Here is a 16,309-nt window from a genome sequence, read left to right on the forward strand (position 1 = left end):
AACTGCCTGAAGCATTTAACCCAAGTCCAATCACAGGCAGGTCTCAGACAAATCCAGATGGTGCAGCATTCTACACAATAGTCTGGACTTTTTAAAAACAGCAATGTCATGAAAGGCCAAAAAGGAAAAAAAAAGAAATGGCAGGGAACCTGTTGAGCTGTTTTAATTATGGAGAATAAAGGGACATGACAACCAAGTATAAGGCTTAACCCTTTTTATTATTTTTTTTAATTAACAAATTGTATATTTTTATGGAGAACAGCAATATTTTTATATAAGTATATAGCTAAATCAACTAATTAAGATATGTTACTTCACATACTTATTTTTTGAGATGACAACTTTAAAAGCTTTATTCTCTCAGTAATTTTCATGTATATATCACATTGTTGTTGACTTTGATCACCACGTTGTATGATGGACTTCCTGAATTTATTCTTCTTATCACACTGAAATACTGTGTTCTTTAGCCAACATCTCCCTAATCTCCTCGGTCCCCAGCCCCTGCTTAATTCTTAATTGAATTCTCAACCTAAAAATGAAAAATAAATCTCTTGAGCTGTTAGTGAAACACAAATTCAGGCCATGTATCAGACATTGTACTTGATGCTAGTTCAGTTCCATAGAAGTAATAATGTATTTGAATAGGAAAATTCTTTGCTCTGATGAAATACATATTGAAGTTTTTAGAGATGAAATAGTATGGCATGTGTTATTTATTTAAATTATTTAAAAATAATAACAATACAAAATAATAAAGATAAAAGGCAAATGTAGCAAAATAGTACAGATTGGTTAATCTAATCGAAGGGTATACACATATTTTTTGCACTAGTCTTTTCGATTTCTGTAGCATTCAAAACAGAAACCGAAGCTGGGCTTAATGGCACATGCCTATAATCCAGTGGCTCAAGAGTCTGAGGCAGGAGGATCACAAGTTCAAAGCCAGCCTCAGGGACTTGGCAAGGTCCTAAGCAATTTAGCGACCAATAAAATTATAAAAAGGGCTGGGGTTGGTGCTCAGTGATTGCGCACCCTTGGGTTCAATCCCTGGTACCCAGCCCCTTAAAAAATAGAAAACAAAGGGAAGACAGTTGTGTTTCATTGATGACATAGCCATCTGTTGGAATTTGGTAATTATTGTCTTCAAATAGTTTCTAGAATATGGAAAGATATCTACATACTCCCTTTTAAGAAGTTTTAAATTAATTATTGAATAGATCAAATTGATAAAAAGTAGTTGAGATCACAATACGAAAAGAAATCACAGTAGGATAAACACCCATTACCCACCACAACAAGAACACTGAAGACACTGTCCCCTGCCTAATTCAAATGTCCCTCCTCTTTCAAAGGGAACTATTATCCTGAATGTATTTGCGTTTATCAGTTCCTTGCTTTTATTTGTAGTTACACTACAATGCCTTAACTCCTAAACAATAGATGGTTTAATTTCATATGCTTCAGATCCTTTTATAAGTAGAACCATGTTCTCTGTATTCTTCTATGATTTGCCTTTTATACTCACATTTACATCCCTGATATTGATTCTGTTGTGTAGCTGTGATCCATTCATTTTACTACTCTTTAGTATTCTATTTACAGAACACTCTCCTTTTTATTTTTAATTTTTTGTGGCACTGTACCACTGAGCTACATCCCAGCCCTTTTTATTTTATTTTGAGGCAGGGTCTCACCAAGTTATTGAGGCTGTCCTTGAATTTGTGATCCTCCTACCTTAGTCTCCCGGGTCACTGGAATTTTAAGCAAGCAGTATCACACTCAACTTACCACATATAGCAAGACCCTGTCCCAAAAAGAAATTTAAAAAATTAATTTGGCATGGTTCCATTTCACTGTGATTTTAATTTGTATTTCCCATATTATTAATGAATTTGAACATCTTTTCATATGTTTATTGGCCATTTGGTTTTTTCTTCCAGGAAATTCCATTAAATTTTTTTTCCCATTTTCTCTTGAATTAGAAGAGTAATTTACATATTCTAAATACTAATCCTTTGTTAGTTATACTTGTTACAAATTTGGGAAGCTTATCTTTTTTGTTTAGATGTCTTTGATGAATAGAAGCTGAGGCAGGAGGATCTAAGTTTAAAGCCAGCCTCAGCAGCTTGGTAAGGCCCTAAGCAACTTAGTGAAATCCTGGCTCCAAATAAAAATAAAGAGAAGGGCTGGGGATGTGGCTCGGTGGTTAAGTGCCCTTGGGTATCCCCCCAAAAAAATTCCTTTATAAGGCAATAGATATTCTATATTGTCTTCTAAAAGTTTTAGAGTTTCGTTATTTACATTTGTCTTTAATCCACATGGGTTTTTCCATGTATCATATAACGCAATTCAATATAAACAATAAATTAAGGGGCTGGGGCTGTAGCTCAGTGGTAGAGTGCTTGCCTCTCATGTGCAAGGCACTGGGTTTGATCCTCAGCACCACATAAAAATAAAGATATTGTGTCCATCTACTAGAAAGTAAAAAATAATTAAAAATAAAATAATAAATACAATATAATTTCTTTCACAGAGTTAACCAGTTGCTCAGTGCTTTTTTTTTCTTCTTCTTCTTCTTTTTTTTCTTTTTTGTAGTACTGGAGTTCGAACCCAGGGAGCTCACCACTGAGCCACATCCCCAATCCTTTCATATTTTTTATTTTGAGACAGGGTCTAGTTAGATGGCCCAGGCTGTCCGTGAACTTGCAATCCTCTTGCCTCAGCCTCCTGAGGGCCTGGGATTGCAGGTGTGCACCACGTCGCTGCACTTTAGTGCTAATTATTGAAGAGCTCGTCCTTCTGCCACTGATCCTTAGAGTCCTGATCTTCAGTGACCAAGTTTCCATATGCCTTGAGGGTCTGTTTCTAGGTTTCTGCCCTGTCACTTAATACAGCTCAAATTCTCAATCTTTATCGAGGCAAAGAGGCAAATCTCACCTACTTTTTTTCTTGATCCTTAGCTCTACCATGTAAATTTTAAAAACCTATTTTTCATACACACACACAAAAAAAAAAGCAGAATTTTTTTGGCATCATGTGGTATCTTTGGATCTTTGAGGAGAATTTAACCATATTTTATGATGCAGCTTTATTTAGGTCTTCTTTAACTTGTTTAATAATTTTGTCATTCCTCCATAAAGATCTTTAGATTTATTCCCAGATACTTACTACTTTTCATGTTATTGCAATTTTCTCTTTCTTTTGCAGTGCTGGGAATTGAACTGAAAGCTTTGAGCATGCTAGGAAAGCATACTACTGCTTAGCTGCATCCCAGCCTACGATTTTTTTAAATTTAATTTTTATATTTTTGTTGTACTCAGAATTTAAACCAGGGGCACTCTACCACTGAGCTACATCCCCAGCCCTTATTTGTTTTTTATGTTTGTCTGTTTTTATCATCTTTTTTTTTTTTCTCTTTCCACATTTTTCTTTTTCTTCTTTATTTTAGGACAGTGTCTCAATAAGTTGCCCAGACTGTCTTTAAACTTGTGATCCTCCTGCCTCAGTCTCCTGAGTCACTAGAATTACAGGCATATGCCACTAAGACTGGCTATTTTATTGAGTTTTTAAAACATATATTTCCTGGGGCTGGGGTTGTGGCTCAGTGGTAGAATGCTTGCCTGGCTATGCGTGGGCCACTAGGTTAGATCCTCGGCATCACATAAAAATGAGTAAATAAAATAAAGGTATTATGTCCATCTACAACTAAAAAAACATTTTTTAAATATATTTCCTAACTGTTTGCTGCTGGTGTATAGAATTACAACTAATTTTGGTAAATTTTTTTTGAGCAGGGAGTGCTGAGGATTGAACCTGGGTCTTACACATTCTAAGCACACACTACCACTGAGCTACCTTCCATCCCTGGAAGTTTATTTTTTTAATGCAACTTCACTAAATTCTTACTAATTTAATTGATTTATCCATGAATTATTTTGTGTTTTCTACACAAACATATTACTACTTAGAAAATATAAGCTATAAACATTATTATTAGAAAACAGTGGTAGTTTTCTTTCTTACTTTACAGTTACAAGTGAAAAAAAAAAAAAATCAGGATATGTAATTACAAAATGTGAGCCAGAGAAAATATTCATAAAAAACCCACAGAAGGAAAGCACAGAAATGTAAGCAGTGGCTTATTTTGAGTTAAAGAATTACGGATACATTTCCCCTTTTTAACATACCTCTACACAATTTTTCTAAATGAGTATCAACTTTCATAACAAGAAACAAAATTTGAAAGCAAAAGCAAATCTAAAATAAATTTAAAGGTAAGCATGACTTCAGTATGCCCGGTTAGAAATAAAGGAAATACCTCTACCACCTGGTCTCCACCCAATTTCACCACTGCAGAGCCCTCCTGGCTGCATAATTAGGGACTGACATGCCACAATATATCTAAATGACCTCTTAGATCTCTGGGACTTTGGTCTATTGAGGGCATGTATATGGAATTAACCCCTCAAAGTCATACCTCTGGTCTTATTTTCATTTGTTCTGAAATGTAATCAACGCTTAATTTCTATAAGGTTTTTTTTCCCTCTTTGTGAGTTATTTACAATCGTTTCATCTTGGGGTGCCCTAACTTACACTGCTTATTTCCTAAGGACTAAGCCTCAACTGGCACTACTCCCCATTTACAGATAAGGAAACACGCCCCCAGAGAGTAAGTGGTCCTGTCTGCTACTGCAGCCTTCCTCTATCCCATAGTAACTTTGTCTCCCTTCGTCTTCTCTATTATAAGCTCCATGAGATTAAGATGTCTGCTTGTCCTGTTCTACTCTGTATCCCCAGGCCTAGCAGGGTACCTGATAGTTACCTGACACACAGTAGATGATTAATAGTTACTGAATGTCAAATGAGTATTACAGGCAATCCACTTTCCAAAAAAAATCACAATACCCATCAAATTAAATGTTTAATGACTTGCTTTTGGAAATATTCACAAGAAACTTTGATTACATTCAGGTGGAAATTGAAAACAATCTCTAAGCAAAAGCTCCTTATGAAAAATGTTTGAAAGCAAAATTATCTTCTTATACACCTTTTCTTGTATAATGAATTTTTCTTTATTTTAATATTTTAAGTGCATATGGGCACAATGCCTTTATTTATTTTTTTATGCGGTGCTGAGGATCGAACCCAGTGCCTTACACATGCTAGGTAAATGCTCTATCACTGAGCCTCAGCCCCAGCCCATGAATCTTTCATATGGTAAAACATTTCTCTCTTTTTTTACATCATCTAGGGCTTCTAGATGCTAACTACATGTATTCGTTAATTGAGTTGGTATTATTTCAAAGAAAAGCTAGATAAACAAAATTAAATCAAAATAATTCATAAAAGTCTATTTATTTCAAAGGAGTAGTTGGTGTTTCAGTAATCCCAACAATAACTTCATGCACATTAACTATTTTCGTTGTCTAATATATAGATGTCTGTATTATAGACCAAGTGAATGACAACATACTAACATTTCAGTTTTTAACGTTTTTACAGTAATTATGAGTAATTTAGTTCATTTTATTAATTTGGTACATAATAAACCCAATGTTTGAGGGCTTCTCCATGCTCTAGATGTTTCGTACCAATGTATAAAACTGGCCAGACATGATGGCACTCACTTGTAATCCCAGCAGCTTAGGAGGCTGAGGCAGGAGGATCACTAGTGCAAAGCAGCCTCAACAACGGTGAGACACTAAGCAACTCAGTGAGACCCTGTCTTTAAAAATACAAAATAGGGGGGCTGGGGATATAGCTCAGTCGGTAAAGTGCTTGCCTTTCAAGCACAAGGCCATGGGTTTGATTCCCAGCACCAAAAACAAAACAAAAAAATACAAAATAGGGCTGGGGATGCAGCTCAGTGGTTGAGCGCCCCTGAGTTCAATCTCTAGTTACACCCCCACCAAAAGAATAAAACTTATATAACAGAGGTTGGGGATGGAGCTCAAGGTAGAGTGCCTGTCTAAATGTGCAAGGCCATGGGTTCAACCCCCAGCACCAAAAAAAGGAAAAAAATACAATATTACCTTAAAAAAATCTCACAAATTTATGTATCTTTGGACTCAGTATATTTTCCTTTCCTTTTATGTATTTTGTTGTTAAACATGGTGTAAGGAAAATTTATGCAATTATATTAATTTGGTCAAGAACAGTGGTCCAAAGCCAAATTTTTTCTGAGTGGTCTATAATAGCTCTCAGTACTTTGCATATAAATAGAATTTAATAAACAGAAGTCTCCTATATTCAATTGCTTTTACTTCATGTATCAGAACATTCCTTGTTATTTGTTTCAGGTATGGGAGGCAGGATGGGATGTTCTCAAGAAAAGAAGCCTGATATTTCCTCCTCAAAATTCTGGCAGGGAGTCAATGTCTGTGTACGATTAGTACCCAGTATCAGTCAACAGTACAATTAAGTTTACGTGCGTGTGTGGGAAGATAAACTCCTTTTTTTCTTCTTGGCAGGTGTCCTTGTAGACTTGGGTCTGGAGGAAAATGGGACAGCTCATCAGAGAGCAGAGAAATACGTTGTTCGCCTGGACAATGAGATTCAAAGCAAGTTTGAAGTGTTTATGAGGAGGGTGAAACAGAACCCATACACACTGTTTGTGCTAGTTCATGACAACTCCCACGTGGAATTAACGAGGTGATTGCTTTCGTGTGAGCAAACACAGTATTTCTTCTATGGCACTCATTGTTACACAAAGAAGTCTTTTGAAAGATGGTGTGGAATCCCAGAGACCCTAACTTTTGGCATCTTCCCACTACTAACTTACTCCTAATCTTTTATTGCTCCTTCAACTCTTTTTCCGATTTAGTGATGATTTTATTTTAAATATACTGTGCAGGAATTTAGAAATTTCTGTTAAAAAAATATTGTCTTAAGAACATCTTGGAGGTCGGGGGTGTAGCTTAGTGGTAGAGCGCTTGCCTAGCATGTGTGACGCACTGGGTTCAATCCTCAGCACCACATAAAAATAAATAAAATAAAGACCCATTGACAACTAAAAAATATATATTTAAAACAACTCTTTAAAAAAAAAAAAAAAGAGCATCATGGAACCCAGTTGCTTCAGAGAGAGGATGGGGAGGAGGAGATCAAGGTGAACTAGCTCCCAGGAGGGAGATGTGCGTCCTTCTCTACTCTTCCCTAGGTTCTTCCTTCATTCTCTTCCTTCTTCTCCCATGCTGCCTCCTCTTCCTTCCTTTTCTCTTTTCCCTCTTACCTTTAAAAGTAGTCAAAATGCCACTTTAATGTTCTGAGAGAAGATCTGAAACCTTCGCGTTTCCCAGTTTAAACAAGAGAATATTGTATTTCTTAGTTGGACTTATTAATGAGGAACAGTATGTTTGGAATGATAGAACCAGTTTTGCTCCCAGATCACATTGTAATCATCTGGTGAGGTGCGTCTCTGTTCCTTTGGACTAAAAAGGAAAATTGTCTTTAAAAAAGGGAGGGACAAATAGCCATCAAGTATGACATATCGTGGTTTGTCCTCACCATGGGAGGAGAGGGAAGTTTCAGGCATCACTGAGCACTTATAAATCTTCTTTCCTCCAGGAGAGACTGAGGTTAGGAATCTGGAAGTTCTTTGGTCTGTGGTAAAAATGTCAGAATTCAAAAAAATCTTGTTCGGAAGCCAGAATGGGTTTGATATGCTGCCATGCGTAGGTATAAGTAAGACTTTACGTGACTTTGTTAGATTTAAGAGAAAGGAAAGGAGGAAGAGGAGGAGAGAGGAAAGGAGGGAAAAGAAATGTTATCCACATCTATTCAGTCATTGCTAACGTGCTGTGAGTGGAAATAGCTCACTAACCTTACACACCCTGACTTTGAAAGTTTAGGGAATATTTCTGAGGACACACATTAAATCTCTCTGTATTTAACTCCCTGAGTCATCAAGATTCTTTATTTAATTTTAAAAGTATGTTTTTTTGCCAGGTGGCGTGGCACACACCTGTAATCTTAGCTACTCAGGAGGTTAAAGCAGGAGGATTACGAGTTTGAGACCAGACTCGGCAATTTGGTGAGATCCTGTCTCAAAATAAAAAATAAAAAGGGCTGGAGATGTAGCTCAGTGGTCATTTGGGGATGTAGGGGGTGTTGAGTCAAAAACTTGAGAAAAATAACTTAGAGAAGGAAAGATTTATTTTGGCTCATGGTTTCAGAGATTTCAGTCAGTGGTTATCTGGTTCCATTGCTTTGAGCCTGAGGTGAGGCAGAGCAGCATGGCAGAAGGATCTGGCAAAAGAAAGATGTTTAGCTCAAGGAAGTCAGGAAGCAGAGAGAGGGAGAAAGAAAGGGGACCGGACAGACCGAAGGACACACCCCAGAGACCTGCTTCCTCAACCCAGGCCCCACCTGCCTCCATTTCCACTACTTCTCAATAGCCCATTCAGCTGTCAATGATTATTCCACTGATGATGTCAGAGCCCATATGATCCAATCACTTCCCAAAAGCTCACCTCTGAATACATTGAGGACCAAACCTGCAATCAGGGAAGTCTTTGGAGGACACTTCATATCCAAACCAGAGCAGCACCTTGGGTTCAGTCCCCAGTAACACAAAATTCACCTATAAATGTGCATGTATTTGAGGATGCATGGCAACCCAGCTTATGCAAACTGAAAGGAACTGAAAGAGCTTCAGAGATGTGAGTCTTGGTCACAGGTTGTAAAGGGACAACTCTCCCCAGACCTCCTGCCAGTCTCGAACCCAAGGCAGGAAAAGGAAAGATTTTGATAGGGGGTGCGGGGATCTGGCTGCAGGGCTCTCAGTATTGTGTCCTGGTGCAGAGGCACCTCACCAGGTGAGTTTTCAAAGTCAAGTGCTCCATCTCAAATACAGCTGCAGCCATCCCTGGCCTGGATGAGTTTACACTATGAGGTATACTGGGGTAAACTGAAAAAATCCCTAAAATCTGTCTGCAAAGTAATAAGAAGTGTAAAAATTTTCTCTTCCAAATTACATTTCAATTGAATCTGCTCCCCCCAATTTAAAAGAGCTAGTAAAATAAGAACTAAAACCTTATTTCAATGTTGGTGTCCGCTTCCGTATTCAGTCAGTTAAATTAGAAGGCATTAATATGACTTTCCATTTTTCTACAGTGTCATTTCGGGCTCTCTGTCCCACGGTGAACCCAGTCATGGATTGGCTGATAGAGTCATTAATTGCAGAGAAGTTCTGGACGCTTTCAACCTCTTGGTGCTCCAGGTCAGCTCCTTCCCATACACGCTGCAGACCCAGCAATCCCGGATCAGCTCCAGCAATGAGGTTCACTGGATACAGCTGGATACCGTGGTGAGTTTCTGAGCACGGTCATAGCCTCAGTTTCCCAGGGGGGCAGAAACTTGGAACTGAATGTGGTGATGGCTTTATAAAATACAGTTCAGGAGTTCAAAGAGCTAGCTAATGTAATGTTTCCTCTTCTAAAAGTTCCAGATGATCATATTTTTTTTTTGTTTTAATTTTCTTTTTTTGAGATGGGGTTTCACTATGTTGCCCAGGCTGGTCTCAAACTCTTGGGCTCAAGCCATTATCCTGCCTCAGTCTTTTGAGTGTGGGGACTACAGGCACTCACCACTATGCCCTGCTGATCACAATTATGAGAAAGATTAAAAACTAGTGAGTAGTGTCCTATGGAAATTTGATTAGATTCTTTTTTAATATCATGCAGATAAAAAATCATCCATCCTGTATAGTTTTTTATATGATGTTATCTGAGAACATTATCAAGATCATGGGTCATCCTTGTGTCTTTAAATGATTTATTTTACTCTGAGACTTGGAAATTTTATTGTCCTCTTGGGTAGCCTCTTTGTCAAGTTCAAGTCTGGTTGATCTGTTTTACTGTTAACACCCTTCAGCAACTGGGTTTTTTTCTTTCAACCAGTTTTCAGATTCTTGTTTGCAACTATGGAAGATGGCACCGTACTTTAAGGAATTTGGTAGAAGCATTGCATGGGTTGAGAGTAAGCATGTAAACATTCAGCTTTTATGTTTTTTTATTCCAATCCCTAATACCTGAAAAACATTTTCTATAATTTAGTTTCTATATATTTACACTAAATATACTACCAAAGAAATGAGTTTCATAAAATAATAAAGATGAGCCATTTTGCCATGGATCCTCTGTATAAAAACATTGAACACATTGAATATTTAAAAATAAATATATTACAGCCAGGTATGCCTATAATCCCAGTGACTTGGGAGGCTGAGGCAGGAGGATCACAATTTTGAGGCCAGTCTGGGCACATAGAAAGACCCTGTCTCAAAAATAAGTAAATAAATAAATAAGCATGTTTAGGTTAGAACACCGGACGTGTCTGACATCGGAATCACATTTACTTATCAACCCCCCAGTGCATTTCCTTTTATTGTGAAGCAGGAAAGCTGTCCCTTAGGGTGAGCTCTCATCCTCAACATTGCTTCGTTCTTTGCAGACAGCAGGCTCAGTTCCTAGAATCAGCTTGGCATCAGCAGCCCCTCCCGTATGAGAACTATTTCCGTGTATGAGAACTATTTCTGTGGAGACTGCTCTGAGCTTTTACTGTACCAGGATCTTTGTGGCAGCTCCATCCATTGTGGAGTAGCCAAGTTAGGGGTGGGATGAGAGCGCCTCCACAGTCCTTTGCCTCTGAAGCACAGGGTGAGCCTGTGGGCTGCTCTGATGCAGTGGGATTGTCAACAGAACAAATGGAATGGAAAACTAAAAACAGAGCTACCACATGATCCAGCAATCCTACCACTAGGTACATATCCAAAGGAATGAAGTCAGTATGCTGAGGAGACAGCTGCCCTTGCATGTTTATTGCAGCACTGTTCACTGTAGCCCAGATGCAGAATAAACCCAGGTGTCTACGGACAGATGAACAAATAAAAGAAACACAGTATAAATCCAGAATCAAATATTATTCAGCCACCACAAAAATGAAATTTTGTCATTTGCAGCAATATAGCTGGAACTGTATTATATATGGTTTAGATAAGTATGGAACAATATATATATATATGTATTGTATATATACATATATATTATGTTAAGTGAAATAAGTCAAGCACAGAAAGACAAATACTGCATGTTCTCACTTAACATGTAAAGCTAAAAAGTTGATCTCAAAGAAGTAAAAAGAAGTTACCAGATCCTGGAAGGGTATTAGGAAGTACGGGATGGAGAGAGGATGGTTAACAGGTATAGGGTACACTTGTATAGAAGGAATAATTTCTAGTATTTCATAGCATGGTAGGATAACCATTGTTGACAACAATTAAATGAGCGTTTCAAAATAGCTAATAGGATTTTGAATATTCCCAACACCAAGAAATATGTCCGAAGTGACAGATATTCCAATTACCCTGATCTGATCATTACACATGTATAAAATTATTCAATATACACACATATGTATTGAAATGTCACATTGTGTCCCATAAATATGTACAATTACTATGTGTCAATTAAAAATAAGACTATATTAACATTTTTAAATCCAACATATAGTTCTCCTATTATACATAGCACAGAGAACACTATTCTAGTATACCTTGTTCACTCAGTCTTTTCCAGAAGGGATCACTTCCATGATAGCAAGAAGGGCTAATAGCTCCTGCCCTTTATTTTTTTCTTATATGAAATTATAAACAGGCTTAATTTTCCTTAAAAGTCACTCCTATGATTATGGTTAATATCTTAGGTGTAATAATGGTATTGTGATTATATCTTTAAAAAGAGTTGTTACCTTGGCTATATTTGATAAAGTACTTATGGATTAAAGATATAATTCCAGGAATTTATTAAAAATAATTGAGGGGTAGGGACTAGTTATACCCTTCTGCAATTAAAGGTCTGAAAAAATCCTATTGAATTAGAGGTCAGCACAGAGAAAAGGAAAACATTACATTGATCTGTGTTACATTACACTGAATCTAATTTACAACATGCAGGGGAGAAGCTCCTGATGATTCACCTCCTTTAGTTGTCTTGAAGCCAGTGTCCTACCGAAGAATAATTGGAAAAAGCAAAGAAATTCAATTCAAAAAAACATTGTCCAGCACTCATGAACTTCAAAGAATACCCTGAGAACTAATGGTTACAGAGAAAGCAGAATTCATATCTAAGTCACTGTGATTCAAAGCAGAGTAAGTTGGTTTCATAAATCATGGAAGAAAATCAGGAAGAAAATGGCCGAGAGGGAAGTGAGGCCAAGGACTAACAAGCAAATGCCACTGGACTTGGCCTCAAAAGTCTTTGGTGACCTTCCAGGGAACAGCGTCAGGAGAGCAGAGTGGCTATAGAAAAAGCAGAGCTGGCAACTTGAGGTCAGGGGACTCGTAGGCTGGCAGTAACTGAGATGGAGAGACTTGAGAAGGGGCATTTTTTATTTTGTTTTGTTTTGTATTATGAGAAGGGACATTTCTCCCCAGATATTTTTACAGTAAAATAATTCTGAGTTTCATGACATGTTTCAAAGAATAGCCCCACTTATTTGTATAATATCACAAAAGTTACCACGACACCGTATTGCAAACTGTGCAGAAACACTTTAATGCAAACACATCAGACGGAGGGAACTAGTCACTTCTAATTCAGATTTTTAGTACTTGTAGTTCTCAAAAACCACACTGACCACAATTCATCACAAGACATTATTAACAATCTGCTTTATAATTTTGCTATGAATTAAGAGAAGAAAAATAAAAACAAGGACAGGAGAATACAGCCTCTCTAGCAAGTTATAGTGCTGTGTCAGGAAAAGGAGCAGGCAGGGAATAGGATTTGCTGTTTTTCCAAAGAAGTGGGCCAACAATGAGAAGGAAATATGAAGACCAAGTGCACACAAGATGAAGCTTTTCCCAGTGGCCATGCGCCTGCAGCCCAGTGAGGAGGGAAGTGGAGATAAATGGCTTTTCCTCGCTGAACTGACTCTCTTGGACCTGCTACACTGGCAGCACACAGCCAAGCCCAGGAGGAAACAAGCAAAGGCTTCGAGGCCTTTGCAATCTCTGTCAGGCTGTGCTCTCCACCTCCAGAGTCTGTAAGAACACCCTCAAGTCCTGAGCCTCTTGTAAAGTCCATTTACCCTCAAAGGGGATCCTGTTCCAATGAGCAGGCTGACTGGGTTAGAGGGGCTCAAAAAAATTTAAAAGCTACCCATTAAAGAGTGCTTTATTTTTATCTTCTGAACCCTACAAATCACAAAATTGCTCCTCTCTTTACTTGGGTTACTAAAAAGCTCAGAGCCAAATTTGTAGACTGTTTCTCACAGTGTGCAGAAACTTCTGACATGCATTTTTTTGAGATACTAACCTGGCCCAATCTTTTTTCTCTTACCCTTACTTTTCTTCCTCTGACTGCCTAATTTATTGTTACATTATTATGCTTTTAGAAGGTGTTTTATTTCCTTTAAAAAAAATAAGTCAGAGAGTGTTTAAAGAAAAAAATATCAATACAAAATGAATAAAAGACTAAAATGCACAGGCAGCATGACAACAAGAAAAAATGTACAGAAAGGAGACAAGAAAACTACACACACACACACAAAAAATAATCACAGACATAGGAAGTCAAAAGGCTTAATATTCTGGGGTTTCCCAGTTAGACAAACAGCTTGTCACACATCTCAGGATCCTCTAAGGACATCCTTGTGTCACATCCCAAAATAGTTACTCGTTTTCATAGTGATGACTGAATCATCAAGAAGGAAATGAATTAATACTGTGTAAAAGTACATACATATATTTTTCCATTTATTTATTTTGTACCAGGGATTAAACCCCAGGACGCTCTACCACTGAGTCACATCCCCAGTCCTTTTTATTTTGACACAGGGTCTTGCTAAATTGCATAGGGCCTCTCTAAGTTGCTGAGGCAGTCTGTGAACTTGCCATCCTCTTGAGTCGCTGGGATTACAGGCGCGGGCCACCACGCCCAGCATACATTTCATTTTTAAAAAGAAACTTTGTAAAAGGATGCGCTTCTGTGAGTTATCATTAAATAATGTCAGGTAAGTTTTCTGTAACAGAAGAGGTTTTGAGTTTCTCTCCAGAGAGTTTTGTAGATAGCATGGAATCACAGTTATCTGGAGGTGGTTTTGCCTCCAGAAAGTGTGTCAACGTTCCACTGATCACATATTAAGTTCTCTTGACTTCTTATTATGTGGGTGTGTGGTATTAGGATCAAACGCAGGGCCTTGTGCACGCCAGGCAAGCGTGCTACACCCAGGCCCCTAAATTCTCTTGAAGTGAAAAGAATTCATTTCACTTAGTGCCTCAGTGATGACTGCAGAGTTGGTCTCAGGTTCCTTAACAAGAGAACTTTCTTTTTCACCTCCCAGGGAATAACCTCTCACAGGGAACCTCCTCTCCACCCCATCTGAAAATAAGACGCACTGTATCTGGTCCTCACTGGCCTTTGTTGTTTGTTTGTGTGTGTGTGTGTGTGTGTGTGCGCGCGTGCACGGGCGCCCGCACTCTCGACCAGGAGGACGCGGGCTGCGAGGAGAAGCTGTACTTCGGCTTGAACGAGTACAGCAAGTCTCTGCAGTGGGGGGTCACCAGCCCGCTCCTGAGGTGCGACGAGACCTTTGAGAAGATGGTGAACACGCTCTTGGAGAGGTAAACAGGGACTCCTGCCCTCTTCTTTAGCTCTACTTTCGTGTCCAAAATAGCAACACACCTTCTGTGGCTGTGTCACAGGGAGCTCATGCAGAGGCCAAATAAAAATAGCCTCTCCTGAGATGCCTTTGACCCAGGGTTTCATGTGATCATCCAAGACCATCAGAGGAAGACAGTGGCCTAAAGTAGGACACAGTCCCACTTTCTGTGCCCTGAATTGTCTCCCAGTGAAGCTTCATTGCTACCGCCAGAGACTGAAAGGTCAGAAAGGGATTTGCTCATTAAAGACTATTCCTCTTCTCTCCAGCCTCCCAACCCTGGACTTCAGGCTTTTACATCTTCTCTTTCCTCCTGTTGACACAGGAAAGTATCCTCAGATGACTTGGTAAAAACTAAACTTGAGGATGAGGGAGGTGGAGCACAGACTGAAGAAGGTTAAGGATCAGAGCATTTCAGTGTGTTCAGTTCTTAGGGCCCCTTCTTCAGTCTCTGATGTTTTAAGATTAAGGATAATAATTCTTCTGTCTTGTCTGCCTGTTATTCCTCAGTTCCAGGTCAAACCCTGAAAGAGTTTTTCCTTCTCTTACCTTGAATCATAAACTCAAAGATTAGTCAAAGGCATTTCCCTAACCTAACAGAAGTTCCTCCTTGTCTCGGCCTCAGTAGTCTGTGATCCTCCAACAACCGAACAACATGGCTCCATCACATGAGGCAGATTGTGAGGTTTAGTAACTGTGGTTCTTAAAACTGGCCCCAATTGATCACACGCTATCTGTTTAACAAATCTGTCCCATTTATTTTGCTAAGGGAAAAATAAAATAAAAATAAAGACAAGTGGATACATCCTAGCTACTTACAATGCTGCATCAGGAAAAAGGAGCTGGCCTAGAACAGGATTTGATATCGTCACAGCAGTTAGATTTGAGAAGTCTTAGCTGACACTGTGACATTAATCCTTTCACAGAACATGTTATCCTAAATTTCCAAAGCCATCCATGGGTCTCCCTTTTAAAGTCTGCCGCCCATTCCATGTGCCAGCCTGGAATGCATTTCTCTTCCCAGTAACATCAGAGGTTCATAACTTGTGCTTTACAGGATGATCCCATCAGCTTCAATTACAACTTTTGTAATACAAAACTGCAACTACAGTTTAATGTAAACATAACAGATTGGAGACACGAGTCGCTTTTAAATTCATAATTCTTTCAGAGTGTGAAAGGTAAATGCCTGTATATCAAAGTTACCATTTATTCTAAGTTTGTCTTTTCTATGTGGCCAAGCAAAACAACAGAACAAACACCCTAAGCTTAAAACACAGATCATCTATGCTTTCCTCCTCCAGTGCAGTCTCCGCAGGCTAATAATAACGATGATTTACTGAACAGCTGAAGGAACTGGCCCAGGATTGGCTGAACTGAAGTTTTTCTTCACTCTCCCCCCTTCCCCGCTAAAACCTTACGATGTGTGAAGAAATTGTCAGAGACCTGAAAACACCCAGACACAGCTCAGTCTCCAAGTTGTATGGTCCAAGACCACTATGAATTTCTCTCCGCACCTGAACTCATTCTGCTGTGAAAGGACAAAGTGGTTAGAATACAGGGCACTGCTGGTCCTTTCCCCTCTGAAATTCTTCAAAGACACATTATTCATTTAATGACCCTAATCTGTATTTGCCCTTGGGCT

The 16,309-nt window shown here is 38.7% G+C and overlaps 1 protein-coding gene across 13 annotated transcripts in view; it reads left to right on the forward strand.

The window, feature by feature from the left end:
- The window catches only part of GREB1L (GREB1 like retinoic acid receptor coactivator), a 255,134-nt gene that overhangs the window by 210,491 nt on the left and 28,334 nt on the right, over window positions 1-16,309 (forward strand). For all 13 annotated transcript variants that reach the window (XM_079108273.1, XM_079108283.1, XM_079108276.1 and 10 more), the window contains 3 exons: window positions 6,474-6,654; window positions 9,118-9,310; window positions 14,493-14,626. In XM_079108273.1, coding sequence (XP_078964399.1) covers window positions 6,474-6,654; window positions 9,118-9,310; window positions 14,493-14,626 — 508 coding nt within the window. The remainder of the gene's footprint in view (window positions 1-6,473; window positions 6,655-9,117; window positions 9,311-14,492; window positions 14,627-16,309) is intronic.

The sequence above is a fragment of the Sciurus vulgaris genome (assembly GCF_902686455.1).
Source record: "Sciurus vulgaris genome assembly, chromosome: 13".
Lineage (NCBI taxonomy): Eukaryota > Metazoa > Chordata > Mammalia > Rodentia > Sciuridae > Sciurus > Sciurus vulgaris.